A 20,842-nucleotide genomic window follows, 5' to 3' on the forward strand; every position below is an offset into this window, starting at 1 on the left:
TGTCTTGCCAACTCTGCCCATCTTGAAGAAGACCACTAGAATTCGTATTCATCTTGACATGAAAATAATGTTCCTTTTGAAATTTCCATTTCATATTTTTTCAAATATGAAGTCAAATATTTCAGTCAAGCTAAATATTAAGCTAAATATGCATTTGTAATAAAAATGTAAAATTCATTTTTTTTGCAGCATATTATTCACACATGGCTGTCATTCAAGTCATCCAGCAACTTTCTGCCAACCGCACTCCCCCATAATCCTGAACTCACAAATATTTGTATTGTTGGGGGAAAACGTCCCTTGAGCCATACCAAACTAAACCCATGTCAAACTAAACCCATTCCAAACTAAACCCATGTCAGGCATCCTAAACAAGCTCCCCTAATGGCTGAACATCACCCATTCTGGAACATTCTGAGTTCTGAGTTCTGAGACTTCTGTCCTTCTTGAAGGTAGGGAGCCGGTGGCTTGAGTCTGAGGCCTTGAATGGCAGCCACTGGAGTAGTCGGGGTTAAGTGGAGGCAAATGAAAGCGGCTGACCACGTACCCACACACCTTGGCAGAGGTGCGCTCCACACGCGCCGCCCGCCGCCCAGGCACACGATCTCCCGCGCCCCCTGGAGCCGGAAGCCGCTCTCGCACGCGAACACCAGCGAGTCACCGATGCCCAGCTGTCCGCCGCCGCTGTGCCAGCCGAACTTCGGGGTTCCAGGATCCTGGCAGGGCTCCAGGTCGTACTCTGGGGCCAAACAAAGCAAAATAGGCAAACACTCCATGAGCGACCATCTTTTTGTTTGTATGCTTGTATTATTTATCACGGTCAATGCAGAAGTGTAACAAAACTGGCATGACAACATATACTACATTCCAATTTGTCGGACACACTAGCTGTCACACATCTGAAGTCCCCAATTTGATGGTCGCCATAATTGCGTTGTAGAGTGCAAAATTAATGACACATCATGGCGAAAAGCTCAGAGGGCAAACGGTAAGGGTGTGTGCCACACGAGGCGCCGTTTATGGCAACGCAAAGCCAGATCAATTAGAGATATTGTTTTCCGATTTTTGGGCCCATTTATGCGTGCAGCTGATGAGAAAACATTTGAGCATTGTGCAACAACAGCTGGGGCTTGAAACGAGTTGCCCATGGCAGCGGCGCCTTTGTCGCTCCATTTCAAGGCCTTTCTGATGTTGATATCTGGGCTCTCTCTCTCCCTCTCTCTCCCTCATGCGCTCTCTCTCTCTCTCCCTCTCATGCGCTGTCTCTCTCTCCCTCTCTCCTGTGGATAAATGGTCATTGAATATGCATTATCTGTGCTGCACCGTGCAGCTGTTTCTCTGTTGCCTGCTGCCCTAAACTTGATCTCCCCCCTACAAACCACACACAGCCTGCATGACTTGGACTGTTTCTCTTTCTTTCTCTCTCTCTCTCTCTCTCTCTCTCTCTCTCTCTCTCTCCTTCTCTCTCTCTCTCTCTCTTTCTCTCCCTCTCTCTCTATCTATCTATCTCTCATCTGCTGTGGAGACAGTAGCATTGCACCAACTGCACTGTGCCACATATTTACGAGATGATTTCAGCTAATCACAGTTGTGCTCATCGCCGGCAGTGAGACAGGGCATGAGTAAAGAGGCCTGATTTTCATGCAAATTGCATGAATTATATTAATAAAATGGAGGGAAATGGACGTTCGTTTCTTCCCCCTCCCAATCACCAGGGTGTGCAAAGGGGCATCTTTGGTGCCTCCTTCTCTCGGTGATTATGCGGCAACATGTCTGAACCTGTCAATCTCCCCCACGTTTAATATCTGGCACGGGGGTGAGAATAGTTTTAATCAGCAATCAATATTATGTAAATTCCAAAGCCATAGCCTCTGATTATTTCATGGGTATTCAAGGTCCCAGTCGCTTAATGAATGTAGACTTTCTCTCGGCAAACAAAAAAGACGGTAAAAGCGAGAGGTAAAAACACCAGGTGGGCCCCGTATCCTCTCTCTTTATCTTTCTCTCTCTTTCTCTGTGTTCTTCACTTTCTTCCTGCTTGTCCTTGTACCATCATCGTTCCTACTGTACTCACTGAACTGCTTCGTAGGGGGTAACAAGAAAGGGGGTCTAAAAACAGCACAATTATCCACCAAAAGGTGGCTCTCCCGCGGACAGCGAGCTGGCTGGCGAGCCCCTCCTGCCTCCGGTAACAAGCCCCAGCGTGTTTCATTAGCGTAGCAGCACCTGCAGCCACCACGGCGGCAGCAGAACTCCACCTCAGCCACTGCTGGTTTTCTGCCTGTCGTCCCCCCCTTTCAACGGCTCAGATCGATTCTCGACGGACAGAAACGGAGCAAATGAAAGATGGGTACAATATAGCTGGTGACTTTGTGTGTGTGTGTGTGTGTGTGTGTGTGTGTGTGTGTGGTTGTGTGTGTGTGGTTGTGTGTGGTTGTGTGTGGGGTTGTGTGTGTGTGTGTGTGTGTGTGTGTGTGTGTGTGTGTGTGTGTGTGTGTGTGTGTGTGTGTGTGTGTGTGTGTGTGTGTGTGTGTGTGTGTGTGTGTGTGTGTGGGTCTGGGCATGTCTCCTCCCCACCACACGCCTCCCCCTCCCCCCCCCACCTGAGAAAGAGATGTTGAAGCCCTGGAACGATATGGAGAAGTCGGAGATGAAGCGTAGCTGCGCCTTGAAGTTGCCGTAAAGGCCGGCGTTGATGGATGGGGGGCGCTGGGAGCCGGTGAGGCGGGCCAAGGGCTGGGCGAAGCTCCCGTTCTCCGTCAGCAGCAGGTAGTCGTGGTGGTCTTCCAGATGGAAGGTGTGGAACGTGAACTGCACCCCTGAGACCAAACAACAGCCATAAATTAGACCGACCTGCGAGACCTGGATATACATAACAGTGAAAGTCAGTGTTTTATGACTGCTTTTATAACCATAGTCCTTCAAATACTATATTATATTATACGTAGAGCATATTATAATAACATAATTCAATGTTTACTCTAAAATGAAATACACTTTTTCAAACATGTACAGCTAATACAGCTGATGTAGCCTGATACACATATTGCTCCTGAGGTAAATGTGTTTGCCCGAACAATGAAAGCCGCTGTTTAAAAGTTCCTTTAAGAATCACTATAAAAATCAGCCAAAACTATGCCATTTTGGACCCTTTAAAGGCTACAAACGATACAGTATACTGTTGGTATCTTCAATTACATTAGATATGGTTCAAACATATGTATGAATGCTATCAAATGGGTTTTCTCTGATTTGAAATTGACTTTTAGGAAAAACTGCAGCAATACTACTACTACATACTAAAGCTGAGTGAAGTACCCTCAGGACACTTTCCCCTTCCTGATGTGCGTCACCCTAAACGGCTGAACCCAGCAGGGGAGAGGGTGTGTGCCCGGCGCGTTGGCTGTGTTTACCTTTCCCGTGGCTGACCTCCACCGTCCAGGTGCAGTTTAATGAGTTGGGATAAAGCTCCGGAAACCCAGGGGACAGGATGATGCCTTCAGGTCCCTGAATGTCCCCCCCACACAGCGCTGAAATGGGACAGGGTTTCAGACGTTTACAAACACCATGGAAACAGGGTTACAAACACCATGGAAACACCCTGCTCACGGGCCCAGCCCCAGGGCTTCTGGGTTTAATCCTGTTTGGAACATGCCGGATCTTAAGTAGAAACTGAAAGGAATTGGAGCCAGGAGAGCAGGAGAGGAGAGACTAACCTTCAAAAGAACGGCAGGGAAAAATAATATCGTGTAAAGGTTAATGAGAGGGAGATGGCATTGTTCACCCCTGGCCCATTTTCCTCAAGTTGTCATCGTCTTGAAATAAAAGGTCACTGTCAGTAAAAGGCCAGGATTTCATAAATACCCATCCTAGTCCCACCACCAGCCTGCACTTACTGTGCCAGCTAACGACACCTACAGCCGACACAAACAGAAAAGCTGAGTAAGACAGAAGGTAAAGAGGGGTGAAAAAGAAAGAACGAAGAGGAGGGTAAAAATAACTTTCTATTCTTTTTCTTTCCTCCCACGTTTCCAGTGGAGATGGCCTCTGTGAGCACAGACAGCAGTTTGTGAAGTACTCGAAGTCATGCCTAGTTTCCCACACATACACACACACACACACACACGCCTAGTTTCCCGTGATCCTGCTAGGGGTCTCTGGTGCCTTGCGGCGGCACAGCTGCCCCAGTCTCCCCCACAACCTCTCCACCATGCTCACACACACACTCACACACACACACACACACACACACACACACACACACACACACACACACACACAGGCATGCATGCTACGGCTCCCCCAGGGTACATCGCCCTCCAGGAAGAAAAACACCCTCCTCCAAAACATTACGGCAAATATTTTATTAATACGTCCCTAATTGCATTTAGTCATTAAACCTAAATAAGATTCTTTGATGCCAGACTAGAACTTGCAGCGGGGCAAGGGGGTGATATGCCAGAAGGTTAATATCTGGAATACTACACAACCACCACCACCACCACCACCACCACCACCACACACCACCACCCCACACCACCACCACCCCCAGGGGCAGGAGAAGGGGTGGGGGCAGGAGAATGGAGGACAATAACTAGTGTTGAAGTCACTGGGGCCAGAGGGGGTGGGACGGCCATTAGTGATTTTTTTTATTTTCACACTGAATGTTTATGGTTGCAGGCGATGGAGGCGACTACTGTGTCACCATGCTTATAGGCATTCATGTGGATAAAACTGAGCTCAGGAGGAGGTCAACGCTCAGAGAATGTGCTAAAACAGAAAGAATAAATGATTACGGAAAGATTCCAGTGATTTTTTTAATTTGTTGGAATTTATGTCCACTCCAAAGCATTTCAATGCGAATGGATCAAAGAGCAACTGTCTGAGCGTTTGAGGACACATCTGAAAAGCGCCTGGGCTTAACTATTCTTCAGTCTTCAGATCTTTTTTTTTCTGTGACTGAATAAAGCATTTCTTAAATTAAAATGATTGCTTGAGAGTTAAATCCTTGACACAGACACATCAAAATGATGTGATCGACCATTCTTAATAGAGCTATTTCTCTCTATAAAAATCTTTGCAACTTGACAAAGTAGAAGTCTCCAGGGACATTAAGATTAAATGAAGTAAAATACGAAATGGAATATATTTCACCAGTATTTCCACTAGATTGCTTGTTTCCTTGCTTATGCGATTGCGAGCTCATTTCCTGGATTGACTGACTGATTAAACAGGTGACGGACGGACGTGCCTGTTCGCCTCAGACAGATACCAGATACCAGAGAGGAACACGGAACATGGAACTCTGTACCATCACAGGAAGGCAGCGAGTGGCTCCACCAGTGGTTCTTCTCGCACACCAGTGGCTCCTCGTGGCTCAGCCGGTAGCCCAGATCGCAGCCAAACCACACCTTGGCGCCGATGGATAAGTCTTGGCCGTGGCGGATTCCGTTGACCGGGATCCCGGGGTCTAAGCAGGAGTGTCTGTCAAGCGCCACAGCTGTTACGTGCAAACAGAAGGGGGTTCCAGGTGTCGGGGGGGGGGGGGGGGGTGACAGGAGAGAGTACAGGTTATGGAGAGAGTATAGAACCTCAAGGGCAGAATGATAAAGAGTAAGTGGGAGACAGAGACCGCACATTAAAAGCGCAATAGCGGGGAGTGTGAGGGGATGAAAGAGAAAGTGATGTATATATACAGAGAGAAAGACAGAGAGAGAGAGAGCAAAAGAAAGGAAAAAAAGAATGGTAGAGAAAGCAATCCCCTGCTGCTACTGCTTCTTTGATATGAGGGGGAACAAACACAATTCGAGGTTGCATACATAACACGTAGCACTTCACATAAAATAAATAAATAAATAAAATACATACATACATAGAAGTGAAATAAAATAAGAGAAGAGAATAAAAAAGAGCAGGTGACATGCCGCTCAGTATGGGGTGGGTCGTCGAGCAGTGGGGTACGGCGCGGCGAGGCGAGATGCGACGCGGAAGCGTTTAACAATTTGCCTGTCTCACTTTCATAAAAGAGCTTGAAGCCGCTGTCGGAGCGACTGCTGTCGGTGGTGAAGAGCAGATAGAGGAAGCTGCCGCTGCTGAACAGGAACTGGGGGACCTGGGAGCCGTTGAAGGAGCCGATTAGCGGCGAGAGCAGGTTGGGCCCGTCGTGAACCTCCAGAAAGTCAAAGCTGAGCTCCGTCTGAAATCTGTCAGGGACAAGACGAGATAACAGGCAAACGGAGGGAGGGAGAAAGAGAGAGAGAGAGAGAGAGAGAGAGAGAGAAAGAAATATATAAGAGGGGAGATACACAGAGAAAGAGTAAAAGGGAGAGAGGGAGGGAGGGAGCATGGGGGAGCATTAGGTATAATAAAAGGGAGAGCAACAGCAGGGGCATGAAAGAGAATCAAAACAGATAGGGAGAGGGAGAGAGAGAGAGAGAGGGAGAGAGAGAGAGGAGATATAATTGCACTGATAAACTGGCACAGACCCACGGTGAGCCCACACACGCTCCAGTCTTGGCCATGAGAGCCTGGAGTCTGCTGGAGTGGCTCATCATGGGGTTTCTCAGTGGCGAGCCCCACTCATGACAAGCCTCTGACATGGTAGTCATGTTTTATCAATCAGATCAATCTGAGCTTTGGCACCACGCTCCAGTCCCTTGGGCACTGACAGGTGCTCTGAACATCCCTTCACAAGACCAAATATTAAAGCCCTCGCTATCTCTGCAAACTCATACGATTCCACAACCAGCTTTGGCTTCCTTTTTTTCTTTCTCTTTCTTTATTTATATCTTCCTATCCATCCTTGGGCTATTTTTATACCAAACATACACATTAAAAACAAGGAAAGGGAAATGTGCTAAAACAGGAAGCAGTTAGCGGTGCATTTTTACCTATTCATTCTGTGTACAGCATGACAGGTGCATGCATATGTAAGCTCACACAGAGCTGAGGCCATTATTATCACAATGCCGCAGTGGACACGTCGGACCACATGCCAGAAACATTACAATAACACGTCAAGAGCGTCATGAACCAACTAAACCTGGCCTCACTGACAGATAGAAACATTACGATAACACGTCGAGAGCATCGCAAACCAACTAAACATAGCCACACTGACAGATAGAAACATTACAATAACACGTCAAGAGCATCGCAAACCAACTAAACATGGCCACACTGACAGATAGAAACATTACAATAACACGTCAAGAGCGTCGCAAACCAACTAAACATGGCCACACTGACAGATAGAAACATTACAATAACACATCAAGAGCGTCGCAAACCAACTAAACATGGCCACACTGACAGATAGAAACATTACAATAACACGTCGAGAGCGTCGCAAACCAACTAAACATGGCACAACTGACAGATAGAAACATTACAATAACACATCGAGAGCGTCGTAAACCAACTAAACATGGCCACACTGACAGATAGAAACATTACAATAACACGTCGAGAGCGTCGTAAACCAACTAAACATGGCCACACTGACAGATAGAAACATTACGATAACACGTCGAGAGCGTCGCAAACCAACTAAACATGGCACAACTGACAGATAGAAACATTACAATAACACGTCGAGAGCATCGCAAACCAACTAAACATGGCCACACTGACAGATAGAAACATTACAATAACACGTCGAGAGCATCGCAAACCAACTAAACATGGCCACACTGACAGATAGAAACATTACAATAACACGTCGAGAGCGTCGCAAACCAACTAAACATGGCACAACTGACAGATAGAAACATTACGATAACACGTTGAGAGCGTCGTAAACCAACTAAACATGGCACAACTGACAGATAGAAACATTACAATAACACGTCAAGAGCGTCGCAAACCAACTAAACATAGCCACACTGACAGATAGAAACATTACGATAACACGTCGAGAGCGTCGCAAACCAACTAAACATGGCCACACTGACAGATAGAAGGGCAACAGTTTGAAGACAGTAACAGAATCGTCATACCTGTATGAGAATAAATACAATCATAATGCAGTGACCAATGTAGCTTATATCGTATTTCTTTTTGAAAGAAACTGTAATTGGTGTATGGGGGGAGGGGAGGCAATATGTGGTAGATTTGGTATTTATTTCAAAATCTGAAGCAGAATCAGAATAAGAATTGTTTTTATTGCCAAGTACGTTTACGCCTACCAGGAATTTGTTTTGGCATATTGGTGCAGACAATAAAAATAAAAACATAATAAGTACTACAGAACATAAGAAAAACAATATATAAAATATACTGTATACAAAATTTAAAGTAAAAAATATTAAAATATTAAAAGATAATAAAATAATAAAAGATATTTACTGATTTTTAGGTCATTTTCATTTTGTCTGAACAGAAGACTTGGTACATTCTGGATCATTCTGTTGGTGTGTGTGCTCCTCTACACACAACATGGACACTGACTGAGTGTGTGACCTGACCCACCTGTCAAAGGTGATTTTGATGGAGCGTCCAGGCTCTGCTTCAATCACCCACTCACAGCTCAGAGAGTCTTTGTAGTAGCCTGGCCAGCCGGGAGACAGGATGACCCCCACGGGGGACGAGAAATGACCGCCGCAGGGGGCTGTTGCAGTGATGACACACAACCATGTCAGCGAGCAGAAACACAAAGTGAGCTTTCCACACACGCCTGAATTTCAAAGTACATTCACATCCACACACACACACAATATATATATATATATATATATATATATATATATATATATATATATACAGTATATACACATACATACATTATGCACACAAATGTGCACTCACACTAAGTGTGCGCCTTGACTTTCAGACACACACACACACACACACACACACACACACACACACACACACACACACACACACACACACACACTACACACACACACTCAGTTTTTCATTGGCACATAAGACCAGCACATTTATACAATGGTTCACTTCACTGTCAAATGTCTCGCATCTTACCACAACAGACACAAATGAGGGGGAGGAATGAAACATATTATGATGGCTTGTCTCTGCCTGCAGTGTGTCCCAGTTGGTGTGCCAATTACTGCAACTTCACCCACGGTCTCCCAGCAGTGTGACAATAATTACAGCCTATGCAAAGTGAACCCTGGAGGTCATAAATATCTATAACGTATAATAGGATATAAGTTGAAGTGAAACAGCACTTCCTCAGTGAGATACGCTGTAAACAGCACGCGCTGGTTAGGGAAGCTAAAACAGACAGTGCTACACAGCATGTGTTGTGTTAATGCAGTGAGATTTACGCTGATTCCCTTAGTTGTCCAGGCGCGGTGAATCGTTACCTTCACACCTGGGGATCAATCCACTCCACATCACCCTGTCTCCGTCGAGCTCACAGACTACGGTGTCGGAGCCCTGGGTCTTAATAAAGCCCTCCTCGCACGCCACGGAGACGGAGCTGCCCAGCTGAAAGTTGTCGCCAAAGCGCCGCGCGTTCAAGGGGACCCCAGGATCTGGACACTCGTTGTGGCCAAAAGCTTTAGAGAGGAAAAAAGCACACACACACACACACGTCACGCACACGCACACACACGCACACACACACACACACACACACACACACACACACACACACACACACACACACACACACACACACACACACAGACACACACGCACACGCACACGCACACACACACACACGCTCAACCACACACACACACACACACACACACACAGCCCATTAGAGCCCCTTGGTCAATATATTGAAAGATTGCAAAGCCAGTGCAAAGCCAAAGCTGCAGAGATCCCAATACTGATGAGTCTGACGGATACTGCACTTTAGTGCTCTGCACGTTTCCATACCACCACACTGAGATTTCTTTCTTTTTTTTCAGGATTATTTTGGCCATGCTAAAATTGAATAATGTCTAATAAAGTGGATTAAGTCCTCTGATACCCGTGGATAAATGGCTTATGCACGGCATCAAGACATATGTCCTTCCATCTGTCCTTAAAGTTATGATGGAAGTGGGGGGGGTGGGGTGGGTGGATAGAGGATGGAGGATAGCACCAGTGGCCATCACTTAACATTCTAGACGTCTCCATGGATACAGTGACTTGCATTCTCTTATGACCAGACAGTGATCTGTCAATATAGAGTTGCTTCCATCTATTACCATCTCCATTTATTCATTTGGCAACCTGAGGCAACCTGCAACTGTGCGGCGACCGGCAGACATTTCGTTTGTATGCGCTTCAGTTGGAATGGGGCTTGCCAATGGCGGTAATGATCGGCAAGAGCGCCTGACTTAATTTGCTCGCTCCCTTTTTCACTAGACGATACAGGGCATGTTTATATTTCCATTCGCAAGAGTTCAGTTCTCACAAGCGAGATGAGGACAAATTCAGTGAGGTGACATTCATGGAGTTATCTCCATGATTTCCAAAACTCTTGACCTTTGAAAGGGTGCAAAAATAACAATTACTGGAGGTTAAGAGGATATTATTACTGTCATTTCACTTCTTAACATTCCCCTTTATTTATCATTATACAACAGTAACGTCAAACAATTAATTAGCTCCTGATTGGAAAAGAGGCATTCCGTGAGTGGGGATATCCTGGCACAACCCTGCCCTTTCATCAGTAGTAATCACTTCACATCCGTTAACCGTTGACTTGTATGACGTCAACATTCCATTCTTTCAACCAAGAGACCAGAATGGTCGGCAGTGATTTTATAACGTTACATTTGACAGTTTCAAAGGGAGGAAAGGGAGCAAATGGCAAATGTACAAGTTAACATGTAATGTGATGTAATGTGTTATTAATTAACATGTAATGTGATGTAATGTGTTATTAATTAATGTGCACAGCCTTTCTGACTCAACATGGCTGCAAGGTGACAGCGCTTGTTGCTTGGCAACACTTTGAATGAATAGAAACAATTGAAATAAACAAAAGAAAACCGAAAACTCAATTAGTTGGTAGAAGAACTTTTGTCGAAAAGCAATATGACACCTGGTTTCATAGGGTTGGTAAAGAATATCCGCACAGCCGTGATTACCTATACCTGAATCACAGCCATGATTACCTATACCTGAAGCACAGCTGTGATTACCTATACCTGAAGCACAGCCATGATTACCTATACCTGAAGCACAGCTGTGATTACCTATACCTGAAGCACAGCTGTGATTACCTATACCTGAAGCACAGCTGTGATTACCTATACCTGAAGGCTGAAGCACAGCCATGATTACCTATACCTGAAGCACAGTTTTGATTACCTATACCTGAAGCACAGCTAAAATTACCTATACCTGAATCACAGCCGTGGGGATATCCTTTACCAACCCCACTCTCACTCAAAATCTGCTTCTCTGATTACGGATTGTATTTGTTGATGCTGTTGTCGTTGTTGTTGTTGATGGTGGTTTTGGTTTAAACTAATTGGCCATTCCATCACACCTGGCTTTCAAAGTGGAGAGAAAGTGAATTACAAATGGACTATGACTCACAAACCCAAACTGAACACAAACACAAACTGAACACAAACAGAAACCCAAACTGAACACAAACACAAACACAAACACAAACACCAACACAATACAACACAACACAACACAACACAACACAACACAACACAAACACAAACACATCTCATCTGTCCTTCCCGCCTCTCCTCCCTGCTCCCACTCACTGCTGTAGGTGATGTTGAAGCCTCTGCCTGACATGGAGTGGTCGGCCTGGAACTCCAGCTGAAGGACGTGGGTGTTACTGGTGAGGTGCGAGGGCACCTCGGCGCCGGAGTAGCGCCCGAGCACGGTGGCGTTGGGCATCTCGCCGTCCTTCACCGTCAGGAAGTCGTAGGGCGGCTCCAGGTCGAAGTCGTTAAAGGCCAGGTGGATGCGGCTGCCCGGCTCGGAAATGACGAGCCACACACAGTTCATGTTGTTCCCATAGCCTTCTGGGTAGTCGGGGGAGAGGACCGTCCCCATGGGGGCCGTGAAGTTGGATAAACAAGGAACTGAGAGAGAGAGAACCGAGGGGAGAGGGAGAGGGAAGCAAAGAAGGTAAAGAAACAGACAAAAAACAAAGGGAAAAAAGAAATGGTAAGGGGAAGGAGAGATGAATGTAGAAAAAGTGAAAAGTGAAGTGAAACAGATGGAGAGAAAAGGGCAGAGAGAGAGAAGAGAGAGAGAGAAAGAGACAATACAAAAAAACAAAATGCAGAGAAACAGAACTCCACCTGTCTCAATGTTTGTGACATTCAAAGAGTGTTTTCCCCTCTGCCTGAAATTGTTCCATGACACCTCCATTGACAGCACAGGTGACACACAACCAGATGGCAAGAGCAACTAGATGCTTAAGGACAAAGAGAGAATGACTAATATAAACGGCCAAAATATTTATAAATGCAGCACCTGTGCATTTGTGCACCGACAACTGTGCTGAAAAGGCGTAACGATGCATACAAAACACATTCAAGTTGAAGAAAAACAAGTACAAAACTCCGAACAACAACTGACTGCATCTTCCACATCAACTATGTTTTTCCGTCCCAGATCATTCCCTTAGGATTCTGCTTGTTAATCTACAGCGCAGCCGATTCTCCAAGCCTTTCCCAGGAGGTGTGTGGAATCTTCAAACACCGGGACGGCAGTAATCATCTTGTTTGCCCACGAAGAGAGCGTTTTTAGCGATCGTCCTGTCTCACAATCTCCCAAACTCGATTTCATGTGTCTACACAGCAGAGTAAAACCCTCCATTAGTTTAGTTTAACTGACATTTAAACAACGGCTGAGTTTTATATATTTTTTATATAATAATATAATATATAACCAGCAACTTGTCAAGTGACCACACTAATGATTTCCCCTCAGCCTATGCAGGCAGACGGCCTTGCTAATGGGCTGCAGCAGGCTGTGCCCACACAGGTCGGCGAACCTGCCTACCTGACACACATCCAATTCACACATAGCATGAGAGTGGAATAAAAACACAATGAAACACAAACGAAATGAGCAGAGAAATGGAAAGTGGCTCACACACTCACATATACAGATGGGAATGTTAGCAGACCACTGGTTGTTATTCTGACACGAAATCGTTCGCTCGCCGATCAGCTCGAAACCGAACTGGCACTCGAAACGCAGCACGTCTCCGTTGGAGAAGCCACCGCCTTCCCTGAATCCATACAGCGGAGTCCCGGGGTCCCCACAGCTCTCCTTGTCAATTTCTGATGACAGAGAGAGGAAGAGAGAGAGAGAGAAAGAGAGAGAGAGAGAGAGAGGGAGCGAGAGGGAGAGAGAGAAAGATGGAGAAAGAGGTGAGATCTTTCTCTGGAACTCGGCCATTACTCCTGAATATGGCCAGTTGAGACACCCAGAGCTCCATGCGGGCCAAGAAGGATTAAGCCTAGTTGTGGACTAAATTGCTTTTTGAATGGAGGTTAGAATTTATGTCAGGGTTAGATTAGGCCATTGACTTGCCACCGCCATTGAGTTACAATGGCATTTAGCTGTTGAATGTCTTGATTGAATTAGTCCGAGACTAGCTTTAATCCATGTCTTGGGACACATCTGGAATGGAACCTTTGCTTTGATTTGTTTTTTGTTTTGGCCACCGTGTTACCTTTATAATTGATCTTGAAGCCTATAGACCCCACGCTCTCATCTGACTGAAGATGCAGCCACATTTGATGGGTCATGCTGACAATTAAGTCAGGAACGAAGCTGCCAGTTAACCTGCAAAGACAGAGACAGAGAGAGAGAGAGAGAGAGAGAGAGAGAGAGAGGGAGAGAGAGAGAGAGAGAGAGAGAGAGAGAGAGAGAGACATGTGAGAATAAAAGAAGAGGAGGGAAAAAATAGGTGTGCCGAGCTCTTAGCACACTCTGCCAAATGCCAAAGGCCACTGGTCTTGGTGCCACGCCAGCCCATATTCCAGGTTCTACATGATGGGTGGACCATTGAAGTCAGCTATCCCTAACAGCACTTTATGGGCTTGGTGCTATGGAGGAGAGGAAGAGAGGTTGTCCTTGAAGGACATTGGATAGAGCTGTTAAATGGATTCCAGGGCCACTCATGGCTTGGCAGAGGGCCAGCAAGATGCACAGCAGAAACCATTGTAGATAAGCAGCAAGGAGTGGGTCTGTTAAACAATGAACACAGCAAAGGGGTCTTTGCACGTCGGAGAAAACGAAGCCTGATTCAGAGCTTACACTTGTATGATAGTCTTGGAGTCACCGACTTCGGCACCGTCTCCGATCGTTAACGTGTCGTATCCGATTTCCAGGTCAAACTCCTCGAAGTTGATTTGAATAACCTTCAGGAAAAGAGCAACATTTAGTCAGCGTTTAATTATTAAAAAGCCTCTCTTTCCTGTTTTGTAAGAAATTCATAATTAGTTTACAAGACTTTTTTTGGGGGGAGAAAATAGCTGGTGGCGACGGCGTGTCTAAGTGAGGAAACGCTGAACTGTTTCCACATAGAATAATCGGAGCTTGTTCATCATTAACTGCCAGAAACAGCATATAGAGCAGCGAGTAAGCTTCCAAATTATAAGGCAGTGAGTCATTTTCTTCTAAATTCAGTTTGTTAATAAGAGATGTACTCTCGCGCTTGCCTGTGCTGGCTGTAGCCACATTCTGTGATATCATTTTAAATTAAACTGAAATTTCACTGAGGGGGAAAGGCGTACTTTGTGCAGTAAATGATTTGCACAGCCCCCCCCTACGCAGGGAGGGGGTGGGAGTGGAGCAGGGGAGAGGGGGGGGGGTTCAAACTAATTTCAGTGGTTAGTCTTTTTTATCTGCAGTTCGATCTTGCACGTAATGACACCGCCCTCTCGTTCTGTATTTAATCTCACATCTGATACAAAGTTGCATATGAGCAGCTGCCTGTTCGTATAATCAGCCCCGGAGGGTGTCTGGATGTTTGCCTCTAAGCTGTTGCGTCTTACTCGGAGGCCAGTGTGTTCATGTTCACATGTAAACACCATAAAAAAGATTTGTGAGTGTGTGTGTGTGTGTGTGTGTGTGTGTGTGTGTGTGTGCAGGTGTGTGCAGGTGTGTGTGTGTGTGTGTGTGTGTGTATGTGTGTGTGTGTGCAGGTGTGTGTGTGTGTGTGTGTGTGTGTGTGCAGGTGTGTGTGTGTGTGTGTGTGTGTGTGTGTGTGTGTGTGTGTTTGTGCACTGTTTTGAAGAGATACAGGTTATAAAACAGCAGCTCGCCCAAACACATCAGTCCCCCCCGCATTGCATAATGCAGGAGCCTCAGCACTAAACGTGCTTTAAGGGGCATCACACACGCTACCATTTACAGTGCAACAATGCAGTTCCCACCGCCAACAGCTCCCACAGCAGGCAGAAGAAGAAAAACAATAAACCAACCAGGTCTGCAAATCCATCCGTCTATGATAAATGAGGCAATAATGTGTAGTCCTTCAGGAACTATTTGCATATCTCACCACCAGGGCATAGATTTAGCAGCAAATTGCAAGAGCAATTCACCTATTTTCAAAATTGTTAATGGCACACGGTAACATATTCTGGAGAAAATATATATGTACATCAAATATTTGAATACCATCAACAGAAAGGGCAACATAAGTGTTGATGTGTGCTAGTTTTTTGTGATATATGTTTGTTGTTGTTATAAATGATCAGAATGGTGGTGGCGTCTTGAGTCTTCATACGTTTGCACAGAGGAAATTAGGATGCATCCACAGTAGCAGAAGAGGACGGGCTAGAAGCACTGGCATTTCAATGTGGGGATGTTCCGATTAAGACTGTTGCACTCGGGAGAATGATAATGACGGTTGCACTGGGGAGGATTATGACTGTTGCACTGGGGAGAATGCAGGCTGATTATGACTGTTGCACTGGGGAGGATTATGACTGTTGCACTGGGGAGGATTATGACTGTTGCACTGGGGAGGATTATGACTGTTGCACTGGGAAGCATTATGACTGTTGCACTGGGGAGAATGCAGGCTGATTGTGACTGTTGCACTGCAGGCAGATTATGACTGTTGCACTGAGGAGGATTATGACTGTTGCACTGAGGAGGATTATGACTGTTGCACTGGGGAGGATTATGACTGTTGCACTGGGAAGCATTATGACTGTTGCACTGGGGAGAATGCAGGCTGATTGTGACTGTTGCACTGCAGGCTGATTATGACTGTTGCACTGCAGGCTGATTATGACTGTTGCACTGAGGAGGATTATGACTGTTGCACTGGGGAGAATGCAGGCTGATTGTGACTGTTGCACTGGGGAGAATGCAAGAAAGGTTTTGTTCTCCGTGGAAGCACCTTCTAAAAATAAAACGCCTTTTACATTCTGAAGGCCATCGAGTCCAAACACACTCTATTGATTCCTCCTATGCCTTCATCCTTCAGTACAACAGTGGCTTGGATTACCGTGAGCCCATACAGCCTCCCTTGAATACACCATCAATGCCCCTCGTGACTCCCGCCAATGTTATTTACTTTACAGGTACAGACTGAGGTTGAGCGCAACAACAGCATATGCTGCTTTACAGCCTTTGGTGATAATAAGCTGACTAGTGAATGGTGAATGGTTGTGTATAATCCATTATTGATCACATGCATTAAGAATGGCGGTTTTCTGGCAGATATCTCATTGGCACCAAGTTCGTCTACCCGAGCGCTCCTTAACGAAATCAGGTCACATACTGCACTAATGACTGTGGTGGTGACACTGTGATTAAGAGCCGGGGATCCAGGCGTTACACACATACATCAAGACTAGAGTCAATGAGTCAATGAGTTAATGAGCGTAGAGTGCCGGTACCTTGTTGGGATTGCTGGCCGTAATGATCCACACACACTGTGAATTGCTCTCGTACTGAATGGGGAAGTTGGGTGACGTGAACGTGCCTGACGGTCCCTGGAGGTTCGAGCCGCAGGTTTTGACTGCAAGGAAGAAGAAGAAGAAGAAGAAGAAGAGGTAAGGCACAAAATGGACGTATCAGTTATCTCCGCCGAAATGGGATGTTGAAATATTTTTCCTGAAAAAAAGCGTTTCAAAGAGGTATGTTCAGAGGATAAAGGCTTAGCGGGGAGGGACTTTATCGGTTTAAAGAGATCTAATCAAAAGAGAAGGGAAAAAAAGTCTGCCAGGGCCAATTTTCTGGGGACTGCTTGCCTGACTCGCCTACTGTATGCTTTTCTGTGCATCGCCCAGATATAGTTATCTAATGCAATAATCACCCAGATATAGTTATCTAATGCAATTTGAGATCATTCACCCAAAGATTCTCCTCCCGGTTCTCTTTCATTTATGCTGCTTGGCAAGACTGAAGTCACAGTTTAGATAGGTTGTCTCCGCGAATGAGTCCTCCTCTAGGTGGAGGCACATGAAACACCAACCACTACAAAAATCACCGTCATGAAAACAGACACCACCCATTCCCTCCCCTCCCCCATCACTCTAACAGACCCCAAGCATTAACCACCAGTTTTTTTTGTTTGTTTTTGCGCCACTTGCAGTGTTTGTAATTGATGAATTAGTCCTTAAATCTGGATTAATCAGCTGCCAGGTAAAGTGCTTTTCGATTACCACCTCTACTCACCCCCCGGAGAAGCAGCTGAGGCCGGGGCGACCCCCAGTGTCTGAGTAATTGCCTTAAGCTGTGACTCACCCTTGCAGACGGGCCTGTGGTCGCTCCAGGCGGCGAAGACCTCGGCCACTCGTTGGCATGTAATGGTCTTGGAGCCCTGGAGCACATGGTCCCCATCGCAGGTGAAGTGGACACTGACTCCGATGCTTGACATTATTTAGAGATAACAAGCAGAGCAGAGCCGGAGAGAATCGATATGAGAATTCTCTACCCTCCAAAAAGCACAGGGTCACACATACACACAGGGGCACACATACACACAGACAGACAAACACTCACACACATACACACACACACGAAACTGCACGCACTTCCCCCACACGCACACAAACACACACACTCACACACCACCACACACAGTTTCAAAAGATACTGCTTTAATGGCAACCCAAGCACATGCCCACATGGGAAAGACACAATCCTGGATTTTGCTGTCATGCAAATAAGCCCCCAGCCACCGTGTGAACAGTTGGGAGGATGACAGAGTATTACTGCTGCCCCTACCTGAAGTCTGAGCCAATGCGCTTGCCATTCTCCGGTTCCCCTGGGTCGGGGCAATAATTGGACACTTGTTTTACACCCCCCTCGTTCACTGGAACAGTAAAGGGAAAAAAAGGTAGAAGAGTAACGTGTTTATTTATTCATGTTTACATGAATTTCGCAGACTTGATGTTTTTCGTAACTCTCTTTTTCTGAACGGTTGAGCGCAGGGTCAGAGGAGCATCCCAGTGCACATAAGCACCAAAAGCGCGTCAGTAATAATGCACGACTACAAGGGCTTTTAGGCACACTGACAAATGAAGAGGCTTTAAGAGTTAATCCCCATCACAGTTATTATGGGCCAACAAGGCAAACTGTGCAATACCAATGCTGGGAACATTATTTAAAAAAAAAAATGTAAGTTAATTAATTAAAAAAACCAACATGCTAATTACAAGAAAGGCCTTAATTAACAAGGTCATTATAATGGTGCCATACAAAGCTGGAGATTAGACAAGTCTTTTCTCAGTTAAAAATAAAGTCTCGCTAATCAGCTAGGAATTGCAATCACTGTGCAATGTCTAAAACATAACTTTTTTCTGTCTGAGAGAGAAAAAGACAAACATGTACTTCTAACATGCCTAACTGTTAACTATTTTATAATTGAACCTGAAATATTTATATGTTCACTACAAACCTACACACAGAATTTATAGTACACACTATATAGAATATTTGCCACTGTAGTTATAATATAATAATATACTATAATATATTGTAATATACTGCAATAATAAGTTTTCCATTCTAGTATTTATATGACTGCACACACTTTATATACATTTTCAAAGTCATGTCTAACAAGAAAGCAGGAATAACTATCATGACAATGACATTAGTATGGGGCTGAGGATAATTATGATGCATCTAATCACATGAACAATCAATTAACTCAGGGTCAATCAATGTGACCTGTATGTTCCTTAATAAAGAAAAAATGTATCAAGCATGTCATTGAGTACCTGGGGAATATGTACAAACTGGATGAAAAAATTGAGAAATGATCAATGAGGACAATGACTGCAGAAATTGCATCCCAGAATTGCATATTCCTATAGGATAGTGTACATCTATGTATCTTATGTTGCTTATGCCTATAGGACAGAGTGTAAATCAATCATTCGAGTGTGATAATTGCACTACTGATAAGCTATGAGTTGGGAGGAGCTCAAATGCAGATCTATTTTAGGCCCATACTTGCTATTTGCATTTTGGCCCATCGAAACACTTCGACATCAAAATCAAATTACAAACTGCCTCCATTAAAGTGGCCTCCCCAATGTAGCAATATTTCCTCACAGTAAGTCAATATCCTACTCCAATCAAAAATGGATCCGATGGAATGTTCTATCAATAAACGAAGGCCGCACTTGCGTACCCCCTAATTGAGCACAAAGAGACGGAGGCAAATCGGTCCCAGTAAATGAAGGGCCCTATTGATTGGCACTGAGGTATTTGCCATCGTATCCGCCGTGGTGCACGGGGGCTTTTGGCACGCCCCTGCAACTCACTCATAATTCATCATTCAGAAGCCACGGAGCAGATACTGTGAAATGGAGGGCAATAAAAATTTCTATCCCATTGTAATTAAGTGTTTGGAGTGCAGCATTGTAGAACACGAATGAATCACTTCCAGCCCCCCACCCCCACCCCCACCCCCACGAACACCTTATTATGATGGTGAGCACGGACGGCATGGAGAAGGCCTGCCATTCGGCCCGCGAGGGTACACAAATCATTTCCATAGATAGCCATCAGTCATGCACGGTCGCTCGTCGGCGTGCGGCACGCGGGCTCATATAGGGGACACCGTCGGCCGCTGGTGGGGGCTCACTCAGTGGGGTAATTAAACACCGGCTGGAAGAACCTTCTCAGCACCCGGGTGTCCTTCAGGGTGCGAAAAAGCCTCGGCCCAACCCTGGAGGCACAGGGGCTTTCTTCGAGAGGGCATCTGCACAGTGGCGGGGATACTGGGACCCCGTTAGCAGTCAGGCGCCGTTGTCTTGGTTGATTACTTTGTCTCATGAATAATTGAGAAGGAGCAGTGTGTCTGTGTGTGTGTGTGTGTGTGTGTGTGTGTGTGTGTGTGTGTGTGTGTGTGCGCGCGCGTGTGTGTGTATATGCAGATTGTCCAATGTCCTTCAAAAGTGAAATCTTTGGTGACCAAAAGGATTTCTCAAACAACACAACAGGAAAAAAGAGAGATGGCAAAAGATAATGGCCTTGTACGTGCCATAGATTGAAGAAAATAATCTGAAATGAATTAAAAGATCGTCACCATGCTGGCAAACATATCTCGGGGGGCTACGGTGCCAATGAAAGGATTTAAAAGAATAAAGATGACTTACTGATTGAAAACTTGCTTGTGTTATCTCTTCCAGGTAATAACTTCACCCCTCTCGATTTGAAATCTCCTGATCTTTTCACTGGCAATGAAAACAGAATGTGCAACTGAGTGAAGCCTGCTATTCCCGTAAAAAAATTAGGAAGTGCTTTTTTTTGGTCTAATTTATTCCACAATTTTATAAAGGCAACAAATCAATTCTTTACATCTGACAGAGTTTTATGAGAAGTTCAAATTGATCAGACGTAAACAAAGCGTGGGTGCGTTATCGAGCTTGTGTACTTATGACGGTGGAAAATCAACTAAGAGGCCCTGACA

The 20,842-nt window shown here is 45.3% G+C and overlaps 1 protein-coding gene across 1 annotated transcript in view; it reads right to left on the reverse strand.

Moving 5' to 3' along the window:
• The window catches only part of csmd3a (CUB and Sushi multiple domains 3a), a 177,126-nt gene that overhangs the window by 110,981 nt on the left and 45,303 nt on the right, over positions 1-20,842 (reverse strand). Inside the window, exons 7-21 of the mRNA XM_042709035.1 lie at positions 20,529-20,606; positions 18,145-18,232; positions 17,662-17,786; positions 16,812-16,933; positions 14,215-14,318; positions 13,628-13,740; positions 13,050-13,232; positions 11,694-12,020; positions 9,333-9,527; positions 8,470-8,608; positions 6,016-6,203; positions 5,312-5,500; positions 3,414-3,530; positions 2,604-2,819; positions 548-739 (exon numbers count right to left, since the gene is read on the reverse strand). Coding sequence (XP_042564969.1) covers positions 548-739; positions 2,604-2,819; positions 3,414-3,530; positions 5,312-5,500; positions 6,016-6,203; positions 8,470-8,608; positions 9,333-9,527; positions 11,694-12,020; positions 13,050-13,232; positions 13,628-13,740; positions 14,215-14,318; positions 16,812-16,933; positions 17,662-17,786; positions 18,145-18,232; positions 20,529-20,606 — 2,376 coding nt within the window. The remainder of the gene's footprint in view (positions 1-547; positions 740-2,603; positions 2,820-3,413; positions 3,531-5,311; positions 5,501-6,015; positions 6,204-8,469; positions 8,609-9,332; positions 9,528-11,693; positions 12,021-13,049; positions 13,233-13,627; positions 13,741-14,214; positions 14,319-16,811; positions 16,934-17,661; positions 17,787-18,144; positions 18,233-20,528; positions 20,607-20,842) is intronic.

Source organism: Clupea harengus, chromosome 11, assembly GCF_900700415.2.
Source record: "Clupea harengus chromosome 11, Ch_v2.0.2, whole genome shotgun sequence".
In the NCBI taxonomy this organism is placed as follows: Eukaryota; Metazoa; Chordata; class Actinopteri; order Clupeiformes; family Clupeidae; genus Clupea; species Clupea harengus.